The sequence below is a fragment of the Miscanthus floridulus genome, chromosome 8, assembly GCF_019320115.1.
Source record: "Miscanthus floridulus cultivar M001 chromosome 8, ASM1932011v1, whole genome shotgun sequence".
Lineage (NCBI taxonomy): Eukaryota > Viridiplantae > Streptophyta > Magnoliopsida > Poales > Poaceae > Miscanthus > Miscanthus floridulus.
The window spans coordinates 177,781,728-177,798,819 of NC_089587.1; the positions used below are offsets into that span (position 1 = coordinate 177,781,728).

The following is a 17,092-nucleotide window of genomic DNA, read 5'->3' on the forward strand; positions in this document are numbered from 1 at the left end:
GTCCTCATGCTGCAGGAACGCTCCAAACCGCAGCCACTTCGCCAACCAGATCACCTCCACAGATGATGCTAAAGGTAGCCTGCAAAAAGGAAGTATATTATTTTTTCTCAAAAACAATATCATTACATGAACACCAAATTGCCCAAATAAGAGTTGCACCTCCACGATAATACTTTTTCTCTCCTCTCTTGCTATGCCCGTTAGCCAATTCCCCAGCATATCAGATATGGATCTAGGTGGGTATAACCCGATAGCTATATGAATTCTGTTCCAGATTGTCTTAACATGTTGACAAGCAAAAAAAAAATGCTTAATTGTTTCATTGCAATTATAGAAACAACACTTTTGGCTACCCTTACAATTTCTTTTGGCTAAATTATCATTTGTTAAAGGCTAAGTTGGAGATATGGGACAAAGTTGGGCTAAATTGGAAATATACTGATATTATTACTACTTGGATAAAGTACAATGCGTTGAACAAATAAAACGTAGAATTTGACTCTTGAAAACTTTTGCAATTATGTTGAAGTAAGAGCATGCATCCGTGACTAATGGAGGTTCGAAACAAAATTCAAAAGTCTTATAACGAAAAGCATGTGACCATAGAAACACAGAGATCATGAGCTCCGCACACCTGAAAAAGAAAAACAGGAGCCATCTGTCGTTCGCTCCAAGCGACCGACTGACTCTATATTGGATTTGCGCAATCCAACATAACATGCATCCCTATGTTTTATACTGACTACATAGTCTATGAATAGCAAACACGTGCATAATAGATTCTGAACCTGCTCGGCTATACTATACACCTCAAAATCTTGCTGCAAATATTAATTTGTCAATATTTTATAGGCGTTAGAGCCGGCGGGGGTCAGCGTGTCCTAGCCCTTGTTTAGTTGGCCAGAGTTGGCGCGCCGGATTCCTGTAGCGCACGGTTGCGCACTGTAGCGTTTCGTTTGTATTTGGTAATAATTGTCCAATCGTTGACTAATTAGGCTTAAAACGTTCGTCTTGCAAAGTGCAACCAAACTGTGCAATTAGTTTTTGATTTCATCAACATTTAGTACTCCATGCATGTACCGCAAGTTTGATGTGACGGGGAATCTTCTTTTTGCATAGTGTCAAAGTTGGGAGTTGGGGGTGAACTAAACACCCCCCTAGAGGTTTTAGTTAGCAATTTGCACTGGGACAGGAAATGGTTTCAACCTAATCAGAAACAAAATGAATGAAGTTCAAAAAAATATATATGAATGGTTGTTCTCCCAAAGTTTGGGTCCGGTTTCTCCGCTGGCTGGGTTGGTCCATTTCTGTTCCCACCATGTGCCGCGGGCACCATCTTCTTCCCCAATTCCACCTCTCTCGGGATACGGCTCAAGGCTTCGTCCAACGCCATGGCTGCCTCTTCAAGCTCATGATCCTCAACCACTTCATGCTTCGCAAAACTGAATAGAGTTCTACTCATCTCTTCAGCTTGTTGCTTCTTCATTTGTTCTAGATCCCATTGAGTCAGTCTTTGGGTAGGGTAGGCTTCTCCTGGTGATCCCATTTATTTGGCCGGGGCACTTTGGGCAAGTCTGCACAACTCTGGCTCCAAATGTCAACCTCTGCCTCTGCTTCCTCTTCCTCTGCGTTGCCCGAAACTGCATGCATGTGCCTTCTTCTCGCCCGCCGGTCAGCTTGACATGCGTCTCCGAGGGAGCGCGACGCGAGCAATCTCTCCTACTTTTGGGTGGACGTGGATGAAAAGACCGAAATCCAGCGATCGTCGGCCGGAGCTCTCTCCTCGTACTGTAGTTATCTAAAGACCCCTCGATCATTTTTCGTGGGCTCCTCTTCTGTATGGTCCGCGTCTGTTGCCTTATCGAGGCCATCGAGACGCTGTCCTCTCCCTTGCTTCGGACGCATCGGTGATCGGCCGGGGTGCCGGCCGACGGCCGTCGGCGTTCCCTCCCCTTCCTCGCCTCGCCGCGGCTCCAGACCAGACGGGGACGCCCCCTCCTTTCCCTCTGCCCCGCGGCGTCCGTGCTTCTAGTTCAACTGAATCATCAGAAACAAAATGAACGGCCTACTCTGCATCGGATCGGAAACCATATCGGTTAGCTAAGCCGTATCGTTAACGACACCACCGCAGATTCGCGTGCATCGTACGTACGTACGGTTGCTGTTACCATTTCGACTTCGGACATGCATGGGGAAGCAGCCACCGATCGAGCTATGATCTTGTGCATCGTTACGATAAATAGTGGGGGCAGGCCACCGACCTTCCCTCCCGTCGTCGCCTGTCTTGCTCTTGTTCTCCACCTCTCTGATCTCCATCTCTAGGGTTTAGGCGCCTAGTTCTCTGCCAAGACCGCTTGCTAGCTTCCTGCGATCTCCACCATGTACACCGTAGCTCCTTTCGTCCTTCCCAGCCTCGCCGGCGCAGACATGATGAAGAGGACGACGATGGCCAGGACGCACGCGGAGGTCGCTCCTGCCGCGGTGCGCTGGTGCGACTATGGCGTGGACGATGACGCCGACATCGACGCGTTGCTTCAGGACATACACGCCGCCGTGCGGCCTCGCACCCCCGCTGCCGCGGACCTGCCGATGCCGCCTCAGGAGTTTCTTGCACGGTCTCGGCGACACAACTATCACTACGACTACGAGGACAGCGACTTCCAGGCCGTTCTCCACTGTATTCGGAGCGTTCGGATCCCAGCCGCCGGCTTTGCTTCGATGCCGGTGGATGCTTCTGACGGCTCCCCAAGGACACCAGCAGCAGCGGTGGTGCTTGCAGCGCCGCTCAGCTACGGCGACGATGACACCGAGGCCGATGTGGTCACCATCAAGACGTCGCCCAAGATGAAGCAGCCGCCGCAGTACGACTACGACGCCGACATCGACGCCACGTTCCGGACCATGGAGACAGAGGCCATGGAACGTCCCTCGCCAGACTACCTCAGCGATCGACAGGGAGGGGAGATGATGATGATGGACCGCGCCGACCTCATCGACAAGATGCATCGCTTCTCCACACACTACGACCTCGCCCCGGGAGCGTTCCACCGCGCAGTCTCCTTCGTCGACCGGTTCCTGTCGGCCAAGAAGATCAACCGCGACGAGCGCCAGATTTGCCTCCTCGGCGCCGCAGCCGTCTTCGCGGCGGCCAAGTACGAGGACAGGAACACCGTGCTGAAGATCAACTCCGACCACGTCGCCATGTACGCTGGGTGCACCCGAAGCGAGGCTGTCGACCAGGAGCGCGAGCTGGTTGCCGTGCTCGGCTACCGCCTGAGCGGACCCACGGCCTACACGTTCGTCGAGCACTTCATGAGGCACAGCCAGGAGGAGGAGGTGGTCAGGGCCCTGGCGCATCACCTGGCCGACATGGCGTTGCTGGACTACAGGTGTGTGGCGTTCCTGCCATCCGCCGTGGCCGCGTCGGCGATCTTGCTGGCGAGGACAGCCCTGTACTATTCGACGGCGGTGCCGGTGGATGCAGGCTATACGCTCGAGGAGCTCAGCGACTGCATACAGGCGATATACGACATGCATGAGAACCTGTGGGTGTGGCCAGGCTGCGCCCAGATGATGCTACACTGGGATAGCACTGCTCAGTTCCGCTATTTCTTGCCTCCCCTGTCAATGCTGATTGCCATGCATTGACTGACCTGTACAAACATGCTGCTGCTGCTGCTGCTAATAGATGGTACAAACCTTTTTCGGCTAGACCCTGTCTGGGTAGCACTATCGGCTACTCTAGGAGTGTTCTGATCTGATCTTTTTATAGTACTATCTAATTAAGGCAATGGATCGTTAATGGATCTCAGTTTTTTGTAGTATTTGTTGTTTCAGTTTCTAATGTTCAGATGTACATGTGCATGCATCTGAATGGATTATTGGAACTCGTTTTAAAATCATGGTGTCTTTGTTACTTGCAAGTTATTGTGATATTTACTATTTGATTTGGTCTGATTTGTTCATTCCTGGATTCAAGGTGATTGCTAGACGTCAGCAGGTACTGTAGGTGTATTCTTCCATTCTTTTTCCAAAGCCTTTCTTGATGGACGGAAATCGGTCCTCCGTTATCCGTCAACTAGGAAGAGTGCACTAGAACGTAGATGGGGGGAAGGATGCACCCCATAGTAGATGGTTAAACCTTTTCAGGGAATTGTTAGTCCACCCGATCATGCATCTTGCAAAGGTCCAGAGTGATTTTCATATCACACCTTTTATATGTCATGATTATTTTCTTTTTATTTTCCTATAAGATTCAAATGAGTTTTATACCACATGATTTTGCAAGCTACATTGATCTCATAGAAGATTTGATCAAGGTGACATGTTATGAAACGATGCCTCTCTAATTGACGTCTTTTCCTAGAGATGATCTCATCCATTGATTCAAAGATTGCGATTAGGATTGGACGAATATTTTGTCACCAAACGGGCATGCCCTTTGAGCATGCAGTTGTGAACGGTTGCCACCTATTCGGAGAGGGTGTCTTGCGAATAGATGCCTGTCCAAGACAACTAGTCACTTGTATATATATACATATCCAAGAGATCAATGAGAATGTTTAGTTATTCCCCAAAAAAAATGAGAATGTTTAGTTCTTCCAATCCTTTGTTCAGTTTACATTTTCATTACTAACAACTCATTTCTAAACCCTTAGTGCAAACAGTAGTTTCTTTTAACACAACAGTACAAAGTTAATATATAAGTTTTAAGTAACTACATTTAGATATCTTGAAGTAACCAAAATCCTGTTCAAGCAACGCCAGGACAACGTTATGCCCTCTTCCATTTCATTGTTTCAAGTTTTAACATAGATCCAGCAGCAATTACAACTCATGGCATTGCATCTTTTATAAGTGACGGTATCTACATGAACCTGCTCTGCAAATCATGCAAGGCGTGAGCGCGGCAGGGCAACGTGTGCCGGGGCTCAAAAGAACAATGGACGCTGCACATATTGTTTCATTTACAAGGCTACTACTTACATGGATACAACTGGGATTATATTTTACAGGTTACACTAGTGCGGTCAGAACCAGGAATCACATGCCAATGGCTTGCTCAGCTTCTCCATCCTTTTCACTTGCCACTCCATCTCCCGACACCTGTCACAATTATCATATTACTGTTGCTTTGGCAGCAAATGGTATAGATCTAAAGATAATGGGATCTTTCTGCATCAAGTAGCAAACAAGTATGCCAGGGTCACAGGATTTAGTAAGCCTTACCTTTATCTGGGATAGATATTGATCCAAAGCACCATCACCATAAAGAATCTTAGCTCCGCAGCCAGGTTGGTCCACTGATCCTACTGCATCTTCATCTACAACCACTGCATCAATTCGCTTCTCCCCAGATTTTGCATCTGGAATCTGTAAGGAAGCAAATCAATTGTAAGCTGTAACAACAATTAGTACGCCAACTCCATAGACTTTACAAGTTAGGTGAATAGAAAGAGAATACAAAATCATCATGCAACAAACCTCATACATAGAATCCATGAGAATAGTCTCAAGGATAGTTCTTAAACCCCGTGCACCAGTATTTTTTGACATTGCCTTTTTGGCAATTATTCTAAGTGCACCATCTGTAAAGTGAAGCTTAACCTGAAACCCAATGTTGAGCCAAGTTGAGACACTAGGTTGATACTAATTTCTGCATGTTTCCATGGTAAGCATACTCACATTGTTCATGCTAAACAATTTCTTGAATTGTTTACCCAGGGCATTCTTTGGCTCAGTGAGAACCTAGCAGAATAAAATTGTATCAGTACTGTGTGAGAAGTACTCTAATAAGTAATAATCATATTGAAATATAAGTGCATGCTTCTCTAAACAAGGTAGCAGCATAAGCGTGCATTACTAGACAGACCAGGATGTTAGGAAAGACAAAATACAGTAGATACACGTGATACCTGAACAAGCTGGTCCTCATTTAGAGCGGCCAGGCTCACAAGGATAGGGAAGCGTCCAATAAATTCTGGGATAAGTCCATAAGCTATTAGATCACCACTCTCAACCTGAAAAAGGAGGGACATTGAAACACCTCTAGGACAGAAAGTTATCTAATCAATAGTAGAATACTACTGACCGATTCCAACAATGATGATGTCACTTGAGCACTTGAAATGCCACCGGCCCTCATGTTTGCACGAACTGGTGAGCCAAAGCCAATAGAAGAATCATGCCGTCTATTTTTTGTGTAAAAGAAAAGACAAAAGACCTTAGATGAAGACTAAGAGGAGACACCAGACAGCAGATTACAATGAGTGAGCTAATGAACAGTACCTCTCTGATATAGTTTTCTCCAAATCCACGAAAGCACCACCACATATAAAAAGAATATCTTTGGTATCTATCTGCATGTGCAAATGCCATTATACCATTGGAATTAAGTAACTAACCAATGTTTGTGACAAAAGGCCAAAACACAGGTCAAGACTTAATAGGCAGCACCAAAGATTATGTTGACAAATTTTGACAAACAATTCATTAAATTATATGCATGTCAATTGCATTAACACTTCAACAGGTTAATTGTCATACTACACCAAAGATTATGTTGATTTTCTAGCAATTGACAATGCGATGGAAGAGAAATCACTGGACAAAATCTATTTTTGATACTTTTTCCTTTTAACATTTCTTGTGGAGTAGAAATGTAGAACATCATCATAAATAAGCTTGCAAACTTTACCTGTATATTATCACCACGAGGATGCTTCCTTGCTCCTTTCTCAGGAACGTTGACTATCTAAGCATGCCAGAATTTCAAAAGGAAAAATAAATAATACATTTATATAGAGATATGAAACAAATTATAATTTTTGTTATGCCCCAACGAAGACAAACTGGTAGATAATCAAGATGGTGTGCCACCCATATCTTTTGGCTAAGTCACAGTTTGGATCACACAAACTACATTATAGGCAGGCTTATTTGAGGTTTTTCCAGGATTTGATCTTGCATCATGATTATAATTAACAATTGCACCGCTTCATGAATCAAAGACATGCAAAGGTCAACTGATTGAATACAAAGTGAACTGAGTTCCTTTCAAATGTAACTGCATACCCAATGTAACATTGTAACTACATAATACCTGGTGCATCACATCAGACATGTTGTGAACCCATAAAAGTTTATATAACAAGAGAAACTCCAGAATTTTTTTTGGCAATATATAGCACAGGACATACTAGCACTAGGTAACAGCAATTCAACTACCACTACAAATTTCAATTCAAATGTAGATACTATTTGTCGCTGTGTGTTTCATTTTGTTAGAATATCTCCTTAGTTCTTGTGTTAATCATTGCTGGTCTTTTATTAGTCCTAGGTACTTGTGCTAATTACCCCTAGTCCCCTAGCTGTATGCGCAGCCTCCCAGGCTGGCTTGGCCCTTTGGGCTTTCCTGTATTCCCTATATATATGTAATCCCTCCTGTAAATCAATCTCAAGTAGTACAAGCCTGTTGGCCTTCCTCTAATATGGTATCAGCTTAATCCTGGACCTCTAAACCCGCTTCCGCACCCCTCGGCGTGCGTGCTCGTCTTGAGCCGCGCCCGACCTCTCGCGCTGCGCGCCTCCCTGGCCGCGCGCGCCCCTTCTCCTCGCGTCGCGACTGCACGCCTCCCTGGCCGCGCGCGCGCCCTTCCCTCGCGTCCATGGCTCCCTCCGGCAACTCCTCCTCCGGAGCCTCGGCCGTTGTCACCGCGGCCAAGCTCCGTGACAAGGCCCTCGCTGCCGCCAAGACGCTGGAGGATGAGGCCGCCTCCCTGCGCTCCTCCAACACCGAGCGCAGCACACAGCTCCAGACCGAGGCTGAACTCCTTAAGTCCACCGCTGCCGCCCAGGAGCGCGTTCGCGTCGCCGCTACCGCCCTCGAGCAGGAGCGAGCGCAGGCCGACGCCCTGGAACAGCAAGCTGCTGCTCTCAGGGACCGCCTTCGTGCTGAGTCTCTCCGCGATGATGACTCCCACGACGACGACGACCGCTCCATCATCTCTGAAGCCGCGGCTGTTGCTCATCTACACAGCCAAGCCGCTGCCATCCAGAACATCAAGAACCTGATTCCAATCATTCTTGATCTTCAGTCATCCAACTACAGCAAGTGGCGCGGCTACGTCCTCCTCATCCTCGGCCGATTCGAGTTGAAGGACCACGTCCTCAGTGACGTCTCTCGCTTCGACGACCCGGCATGGTCCAGGATGGACTGTGTTGTCGTCTCCTGGCTCTTCAACACCATCTCCCCCGACCTTCTGGACGTCATCCACGAGCGCGACGGCATCTCCGCCCGAGCAGCATGGCTCGGCATTGAACAGCAGTTCCTCAACAACCGTGAGTCCCACGCCATGCTTCTCGATGCTGAGTTTCGCACCCTCTCCCAGGGCGCTCTCTCCATTGACGATTACTGCCGCAAGATGAAGGGCATGGCTGATGCACTGGCTGATTTGGGCGAGCCTGTTCATGACCGTACTCTGGTGCTGAACATACTGCGAGGCCTCAACGAACGCTTCCAGTTCATGGCGCAGTTCATCACGCGCCAAAAGCCGTTCCCCTCCTTCGCGGACGTCCGCGCCGACCTGCGCCTGGCCGAGCTGAACATGGCGCCTTCTACACCTCCATCGGCACTCGTTACTTCTACGTCCAGCAAGCCGCCTGCATCACAGCCAGCCTCCGGACCTGCACCCCCACGTTCTCCACAGAACACCGGGGGGGCTCGGCTGGCAGTGGCAGTGGCCGTGGCCGACGTCGTCGTGGCGGCCGTGGCCAAGGCGGCTCGAACAGCGGCTCACCTGGTGGTTCGCAGTGGCCTTCCGTCTTCAACCCGTGGACCGGGTCCATCCACATGTGGCCCGGGTCCACGCCTGGTGGCTCTCGCGGTCCTCCACCTCGCCCTAGCTCCTCACAGCAGGTACAGCAGCATGCGCAGATGCAGCAGCACGCGCTGGCAGCCGGCGTGCCTCCAGGCTACTACCACCAGGTGCCCCCTCAGGCGCCTCTTCCTGCCTGGACGCCTGCTGCACCCCCGACGCCCCCTGCATGGTCCCCTTGGGACCCTCAGTCCCTCGCCAACGCCTTCAGCACCGTCACCCTCACCCCGCCACCGAACTCATCGGACTGGGTGATCGACTCGGGTGCTTCGTCTCACATCGCCTCCAACCCTGGTATGATTACCGCATCTCCATCCTCCTCCTTTCCTTCCTCCATTGTTGTGGGAAATGGCGCCACTCTCCCGGTTGTTGGCACCGGATACTCCACTCTTCCTGGCCCTTTCCATCTCAACAATGTCCTCATAGCTCCTGACATTATTAAAAACCTCCTTTCCGTTCGCAAATTCACCACTGATAATTCTGTTTCTGTGGAGTTTGACCCTCTGGGTGTTTCTGTGAAGGATCTTCGTACCAGGAACACCCTCCTTCGATGTAACAGCTCAGGGCCCCTCTACACCTTGCAGCTCCCGTCATCGCCTTCTGGCCCTTGTGCTCTTGTGGCCACTCCTTCTCCAACTACCTGGCATCGTCGCCTCGGCCACCCCGGCAAGGCTGTTCTTCAGAACCTCGCCCAGTCCTCTTCAATTATCTGCAGCAAGTCTGAAGATGACTCCCTCTGCCATGCCTGCCAGCTTGGGCGCCATGTTCGCTTGCCTTTCACTAGTTCCTTGTCTAGAGCATCAAAAAATTTCGATCTGATACATTGTGATTTGTGGACGTCACCTATTATCAGTGTATCTGGATTTAAATATTATCTCGTTATTATCGATGATTGCTCTCATTTTCTTTGGACTTTTCCTCTTCGCCTAAAGTCTGACACCTTCACTGTCCTCTCCAACTTCTTTGCCTCTGTGCACACTCAGTTTGGCTGTATCATCAAGTCCGTGCAATGTGATAACGGTCGTGAATTTGACAACGCTGCCTCTCGTGCTTTCTTCCTTGCCAAAGGTGTTTCTCTCCGCATGTCATGCCCCTACACCTCGCAGCAAAATGGCAAAGCCGAACGCATGCTTCGCACCACCAACAATGTCACTCGCACGCTGCTCTTCCAAGCCTCCATGCCCCCGTCTTACTGGGCTGATGCTCTTGCTACTGCCACCCACCTCATAAATCGCCTCCCCACCACAACGCTGAACATGAGCACTCCTTTCTTCGCGCTCTATGGCACTCATCCATCCTATCACGACCTCCGAACCTTCGGATGCACCTGCTACCCCAATCTCACCGCCACTGCCCCTCACAAACTTGCCCCGCGCTCTTCCTTATGCGCTTTCATTGGCTACTCTCCTGATCACAAGGGGTACAGGTGCCTCGACCTCACTACCAACCGGGTCATCATTTCTCGCCACGTTGTTTTCAACGAAACAACGTTTCCTTTCTCCCTTCACCGGCCCTCGCCACCTACACATGAACTGGATTTTCTAACTGATGACGATTTTCCATCAGTCCCTGTTCCTCTTGCAGGTCTCCCTGGAGCTACTGGCACCATACCAGCGCTTGCACCACTGCGTGCCCCCTCTCTGTCGGTGTCCAGACTGGGCACACCGGTGTCCAGATCACCCCCACCCGGTTTCACCACGCCCACGCCATCTCCTGTACCGGCGCCCACGGCGCCCCCTTCATCGGCGCCCGCTGTACAGGCGTCACCAGCACCAGCGCCCTCTGTACAGGCGCCCACTGTGCCCCCTGTACAGGCGCCCATGGCGCCCCCTGTGCAGGCGCCCCCGGCTCCACCCTTCAGCAAGCCACCCGTCGTCCATGTCTACAATCGACGTGCTCCTACATCCAGCACGCCACCCGAGTCCCCCTCCGGGGCTGGGGCTCCTCCTCGACGCTCCAGCATGGTTCCCTCTCCACCGCGCTATGTCAAGAGTGGCCCTGCACTGCCAACAGGAGTTGTCTCCATCCCGCCCATCGCCAACTCTCATGGCATGGCGACCCGCGCGAAGTCTGGGTATCGACAGCCTCGCCTTGCTCTACACACCAAGGCTCTGTCCCCTCTGCCGCGGTCCTGTCGGGATGCTCTTGCCAATCCTCATTGGCGTCGGGCCATGGAAGAAGAATTTGCCGCTCTCCTGGACAACCATACTTGGGATTTAGTACCTCGGCCTGCCAAGGCTAATGTCGTCACCGGGAAATGGATCTTCAAACACAAGTTTCATGCAGATGGCACCTTGGACAGATACAAGGCTCGTTGGGTGCTCCGTGGGTTCACACAACGCCCCGGAGTGGATTACGATGAGACTTTCAGTCCCGTCGTCAAGCCGGCTACAGTTCGTACTGTCCTCACTTTGGCTCACTCTCGGGATTGGCCCATCCATCAACTTGATGTGAAGAACGCCTTCCTCCATGGGACTTTGTCAGAAAAAGTTTACTGCTCTCAGCCCACTGGCTTTACTAATCCTGCCCTTTCTGGACACGTTTGCAAGCTCAACAAATCCCTATACGGCTTAAAGCAGGCACCGCGCGCATGGCACAGCCGGTTTGCTTCATTTCTGCTATCACTGGGGTTCACTGAAGCCAAGACAGACACATCTCTGTTCATATATCGACGTGGCACCGAGACTGTCTACTTGCTTCTGTATGTGGACGATATTGTCCTCACTGCCTCCTCTGAGCAGCTCCTCAACCGTGTGATTGATGCCCTGAAGAAGGAGTTTGCCATGAAAGATCTCGGTCCCCTGCACCACTTCCTCGGCATGGCAGTTCAGCGACACAGGGATGCTCTCTTTCTCTCACAACGACAGTACACTCTGGACATTCTTGCCCGACATGGCATGAGCGATTGCAAACCTTGCTCTACCCCTGTTGACACATGTGCTAAAGTGCCTGCAGATGCTGGTCCTCCTGTTACCGACCCTACAGACTACCGCAGCCTTGTGGGAGCTCTTCAGTACCTGACCTTCACTCGACCTGACATTGCATACGCAGTACAGCAAGTTTGCCTCCACATGCATGATCCTCGGGAAGTTCATCTAGTGGCTGCCAAGCGCATTCTTCGCTACCTCCAGGGCACTCTCAGCCATGGCCTGGTTATTCCCAGATCTACTCCAACACAGCTAGTCGTGTACACCGACGCTGATTGGGCCGGCTGCCCCGACACCCGCCGCTCCACCTCAGGCTACGCTGTCTTTCTTGGAGGCAGCCTTGTTTCCTGGTCGTCCAAGCGCCAGCCCACCGTTTCTCGGTCCAGCGCCGAGGCGGAATACCGTGCCGTTGCCAACGGTGTCGCTGAAGCCTCCTGGTTACGGCAGCTTCTCCAGGAACTTCATCACCCTCTGGAGTCTGCCTGCCTCGTCTACTGCGACAACGTCAGCGCCGTCTACCTCTCCACCAACCCTGTTCAGCATCAGCGAACCAAGCACGTGGAAATCGACCTCCACTTCGTCCGGGAACGGGTCGCCATTGGAGCCGTCCGTGTTCTTCATGTTCCAACCACGTCGCAGTTCGCCGATATCTTCACCAAGGGGCTTCCCTCTTCTGTTTTTATGGACTTTCGCTCCAGCCTGAACGTTCGTTCTACCGACGTTCCGACTGCGGGGGGGTGTTAGAATATCTCCTTAGTTCTTGTGTTAATCATTGCTGGTCTTTTATTAGTCCTAGGTACTTGTGCTAATTACCCCTAGTCCCCTAGCTGTATGCGCAGCCTCCCAGGCTGGCTTGGCCCTTTGGGCTTTCCTGTATTCCCTATATATATGTAATCCCTCCTGTAAATCAATCTCAAGTAGTACAAGCCTGTTGGCCTTCCTCTAATACATTTGACCAAGGAAATAATCTACACCCTCCAGTTCGAAATAGTTGTTTTAGTCCCCTTAATTTTCATTAAAAACAAAATACATGTCATCCTAGAACTTCTAGGCACCTTTTGCTCTTTGCTTCATTTCTTACCCTTGATAACTAAATGCTATCACCCTCACAAATGCATTATAACACCTCTTTCCAGTGTAGCATAAATGAAGGGTAACAAGGTCATTTGATCCATTTTCTTAATCACTGTGCACAACTCTATAACAAGCAATCGGATTGTATACAACTATACATCAACAACAACAACAACAAAGCCTTTAAGTCCCAAACAAGTTGGGGTATGCTAAAGTTGAAACCCAATAGAAGTCATCAAGGTTCAGGCACGTGAATAGCTGTTTTCCAAGCACTCCTATCTAAGGCTAGGTCTTTGGGTATATTCCATCCTTTCAAGTCTCATTTTATTGCCTCTACCCAAGTCAACTTCGGTCTTCCACTGCCTCTCTTCACGTTACTATCCTGGCTTAGGATTCCACTACGCACCGGTGCCTCTGGAGGTCTCCGTTGGACATGTCCAAACCATCTCAATCGGTGATGGACAAGCTTTTCTTCAATTGGTGCTATCCCTAATCTATCATGTATATCATCGTTCCGAACTCGATCCCTTCTTGTATGACCGCAAATCCAATTCAACATACGCATTTCCGCGACACTTATTTGTTGAACATGTCGTCTTTTCGTAGGCCAACATTCTGCACCATACAACATAACAGGTCTAATCGCCGTCCTATAAAACTTGCCTTTTAGCTTCTGTGGTACCCTTTTGTCACATAGGACACCAGATGCTTGGCGCCACTTCATCCACCCTGCTTTGATTCTATGGCTAACATCTTCATCAATATCCCCGTCTCTCTGTAGCATTGATCCTAAATATCGAAAGGTATCCTTCCTAGGCACTACTTGACCTTCCAAACTAATATCTTCCTCCTCCCAAGTAGTAGTGCCGAAGTCACATCTCATATACTCAGTTTTAGTGTATACAACTATACATAAATACAATAATCTCGGATTAAACACAGACATGTAAATTCGATTCGATTACAACTCAGTATGTCAACAGCCAAAAGAAACACGAGCGAACCAGGCCATTGGGAGGTCAATACTGTGCCTTACCGTGCCTTCCAGCATTTTCAGCAATGCCTGCTGAACACCTTCACCAGATACGTCTCTGCTGATATTAAGACTTTCAGCCTGCATGCCAGATCACAAACTAATGAATGCCCACACCAGGAGGGAAAATCCAAGCCAAAGATTGATATGTCATACCTTTTTTGTGATCTTATCAACTTCATCTATGTACACCATCCCTTGCTGTGCTGCTTGCACATTAAAATCTGCCACCTAGTTAATGACAACATAGAACAGCTCACTCTCAAAGGCAAGATATTACAACAGTTCACAGTTCAACTTGTTTCACTGCACGTGTGCAAGTCAAAAGGCAATAAGGCATACCGTGAGTAACTTGTATAATATAGATTCTACATCCTCTCCTACATACCCTGCCTGCAATAAGTGGAAAATTTAATCCTTAGTGCTGAAACCAAGTGGATAGAATTGGGGAAAGGAATCTAACAGAGACCATATTGCAATAGCAAAACACAAGATATGATCTTTTTTTATCATTTAATCAAATGTCTTGGTAAGAACTACTAGATATCTGAACTAGGACTAGGAGTGCAAACACTCAACGTTGAGATAGAATAGTGTGATAGGTACTACAAAATCAGTACCTACATTTATGCAGAATCCGTTAATAGCATACTTCTTGCTAACATAGTTTAGATGGTTTCTAAGCTGTTCGGCCGCACTCATATTAAGCAGCTGCTGCTGCTTATTGTACTGTGTAAACAGTAATTTGTGAGAGGAGGAGGAGCAGCCGCAGCCAGCTGCGGCTTAAAATAAGCACAGCCGAATCATGCCATCATTGATGAATGCCTGCAATACTCTCTATAGAATGATGTTTGTTGTGTGCTTAACCAATATGCACTTCTCTCTAGAGGACAATGTTAGTAAATACTTGCCTGGGTCAATGTCGTTGCATCAGCAATTACAAATGGTACATTCACAAAACGAGCTAATGTCTTTGCAAGTAAAGTTTTACCTGTGAAAGAAATGAACCATCAAAATAAAATACTGCTGAGTGCCCTTGCTTTTTACAGAAATTTAGTTGATCCAATATAGTAGTCAGAGCTGACATAAATCCAACTTTAAATGGTTGCAAATGCCTTACCAGAGCCAGTAGGTCCCATTAACAGCACATTGCTTTTCTCTAGTTCCACATTGTCGTCATCATCAGCTTCCCCATCAAAACCACCCAAATCTGCTCCAGACCTACTTGTTTAGCTTATATATATACCACATAATTAGTGACTGAAAGATATTTATGAATTCTAGTTTCTACAGGTGCAGGAATGAATATCATTCATTATTTGCAGAAACGACAAATTGACACCGCAAAGTGAAACTGACCCCTTTTGTAAAGATTGATGGTATATCCGTTTATAGTGGTTGTAAACTGCAACAGATAGCACCTGGAGGTTTACAAGGATACATCAGTACTGAGACAAAGCAGCATAGATTATCATGAGAACTGGAATAAAAAAAATATCTATGGAGAAACTTTCACAACTCGTGGCTAATATATCCCAATTAAAAGGTACAAAGAAACTTATTCTTTTACTTGAACACACAGGTGAGCTGTGTGTCATTGTATTAGAGATAAAAAAAGAAAAAAAAAAGTCCCACACTGAACTCATAGAGGCAAAGGTCAGGCAGAAAACACACACAGACAACATACGCCAACGCACACTAAAGTAGAAAAGTCCTCTACTTAGGATCTAGACTAGATCAGATGACAATTCAGACAGGACAGAAAATCAGATTATTCATCATTGTTTCAAAGTGTTGAGGGGCTCCCATTTTTACAATAAACGGAACGAGTAATAGAAACCATATCACAGCAGTCAGAGCTGAAGGGACTAACAAAGTGGAAACCACAGTGGGGCGAGTGCATTTCTTTGAATCTATTACAAACTTTATAGCACAGTCCGTTCCCAAATAACCATTTCAACCAAAACCAGCATTCTATATATATTTCTTTTTCTCTAATTTAGAAAACATTTTTCATTGCAATTATATCCACCAGCCTTTAGATAGTCTATAATCCCAACTCTAAAAAGAATTGAGTTGGAGAAAACACTCATTTTGTTGAAACAGTAAACAATCAAACTCAGATGTGTTAAAGACTTAAAGTCCCTCAATCAAGTGAAGAAGTGAGACAGGGAGACCTAGTTTTCTAAAAAAAAAGCTGTAAAAGTCCCTCCAGTGGAGAATTGGAGTCATCAGAGGTTTTAGCACATTTTGCATGAGCTGACCGCATCAGGGTGCCAACTCTAACCATGAAATGAAAAGGTACCACATGAATAGAGTATTCATTTCACCTTCTTGGCTCTGTCCTGCCCAATCACATACTTGTCGAGCCCCTTACTAATCTCCTTGGGCGTGGGCAAATCCCTGCCGAGATTGGAACCACCCCAGCCCTCCTTCCCGGCACCTTCGTCGCCAGCGGCACCTCCCCCGCCGCCGCCGCTGCCGGCGACGCGGACGACGTTAAGGTTGGGGTGGAACGGCGGGCCGGGTGGGACGTGCACGGCGACGCCGCCGCCATCCCCGTCGTCGCGCGACGAGGAGGTGGCCCTGATAGCCTCCCAGAAGATGGGGTCCCTGGCCCTGGCGGCGGGGTGGTCGGCCCGGACGCGGCCGATCTCGACGAAGGTGCCCTGGAGCGGCGCGAGGACGTGGGGGCGGAAGAAGTAGGCGCTGCGGCAGTTGGGGCAGAGGTTGAGCGCCTGGTAGCCGCCGCCGGCGGCGCCGGCCGCGATCGTCGGAGGGGGGACCCGGTGGGAGAAGAGGACGTCCATGTGCTTGGAGCAGCGCGGGCAGTGGGCCTCCGCGTGGATGCGGCGCGGATGCGGCTCGTCGGTGGAGGAGAAGCTGCGCCCGGAGCCCGAGGAGGAGAACTCCCACTTGCGCCGCTCCTGGAGGCGCCGGTGCGGCGGTGCCGATGGGACGACTGCGCCGGCGGCCGACGCGGCCTCCGGGGAGCACTCGGCCGCGGTGAGGGTGGAGGCGGCGCGCGTGGCGGCGCCGGCGAGGCGACGCCACCGGAGGAGGCCGGACATGGTGGTGGGGTGGGTGCGGATGGATGGATTGGGACTTGGGAGAGTCTAGAGGCGGAGAGGAGAGAGAAAGAGAGAGTGATCTCTGCGTTGGGATTTTTGCTGGGTGTGGGT

The 17,092-nt window shown here is 49.2% G+C and overlaps 2 protein-coding genes across 2 annotated transcripts; one reads left to right on the top strand and one right to left on the bottom strand.

Annotated features, from left to right (window-relative positions):
• Positions 1-4,747: 4,747 nt before the first annotated feature.
• Positions 4,748-17,092, bottom strand: LOC136477610 (CLP protease regulatory subunit CLPX1, mitochondrial-like). The gene is made up of 15 exons (XM_066475822.1): positions 16,241-17,092; positions 15,270-15,331; positions 15,031-15,131; positions 14,818-14,901; positions 14,253-14,299; positions 14,067-14,141; positions 13,914-13,991; positions 6,698-6,754; positions 6,289-6,359; positions 6,092-6,191; positions 5,916-6,020; positions 5,686-5,748; positions 5,485-5,607; positions 5,230-5,373; positions 4,748-5,106 (listed from the first exon to the last, which is right to left on the bottom strand). Exons 1-15 carry the CDS (start codon positions 16,979-16,981, stop codon positions 5,044-5,046), a joined length of 1,914 nt encoding a protein of 637 aa, XP_066331919.1. The 5' UTR covers positions 16,982-17,092; the 3' UTR covers positions 4,748-5,043.
• On the top strand, positions 6,761-9,131 carry LOC136477611 (uncharacterized). The gene has a single exon (XM_066475823.1). The coding sequence runs from the start codon at positions 7,668-7,670 to the stop codon at positions 9,129-9,131; it is 1,464 nt and encodes a 487-aa protein (XP_066331920.1). The 5' UTR covers positions 6,761-7,667.

What these genes read in the sequence shown, in the direction of transcription:
- LOC136477611 (XM_066475823.1), top strand. Translation starts at nt 7,668, where the DNA reads ATGGCTCCCTCCGGCAACTCCTCCTCCGGAGCCTCGGCCGTTGTCACC.
- LOC136477610 (XM_066475822.1), bottom strand. Translation starts at nt 16,981, where the DNA reads ATGTCCGGCCTCCTCCGGTGGCGTCGCCTCGCCGGCGCCGCCACGCGC. An exon ending in AATGGGACCTACTGGCTCTG is followed by an intron (nt 14,902 to 15,030) that starts GTAAGGCATTTG and finishes TTTCTTTCACAG; the next exon opens with GTAAAACTTTACTTGCAAAG. An exon ending in TGAAAATGCTGGAAGGCACG is followed by an intron (nt 6,755 to 13,913) that starts GTAAGGCACAGT and finishes TGGCATGCTTAG; the next exon opens with ATAGTCAACGTTCCTGAGAA.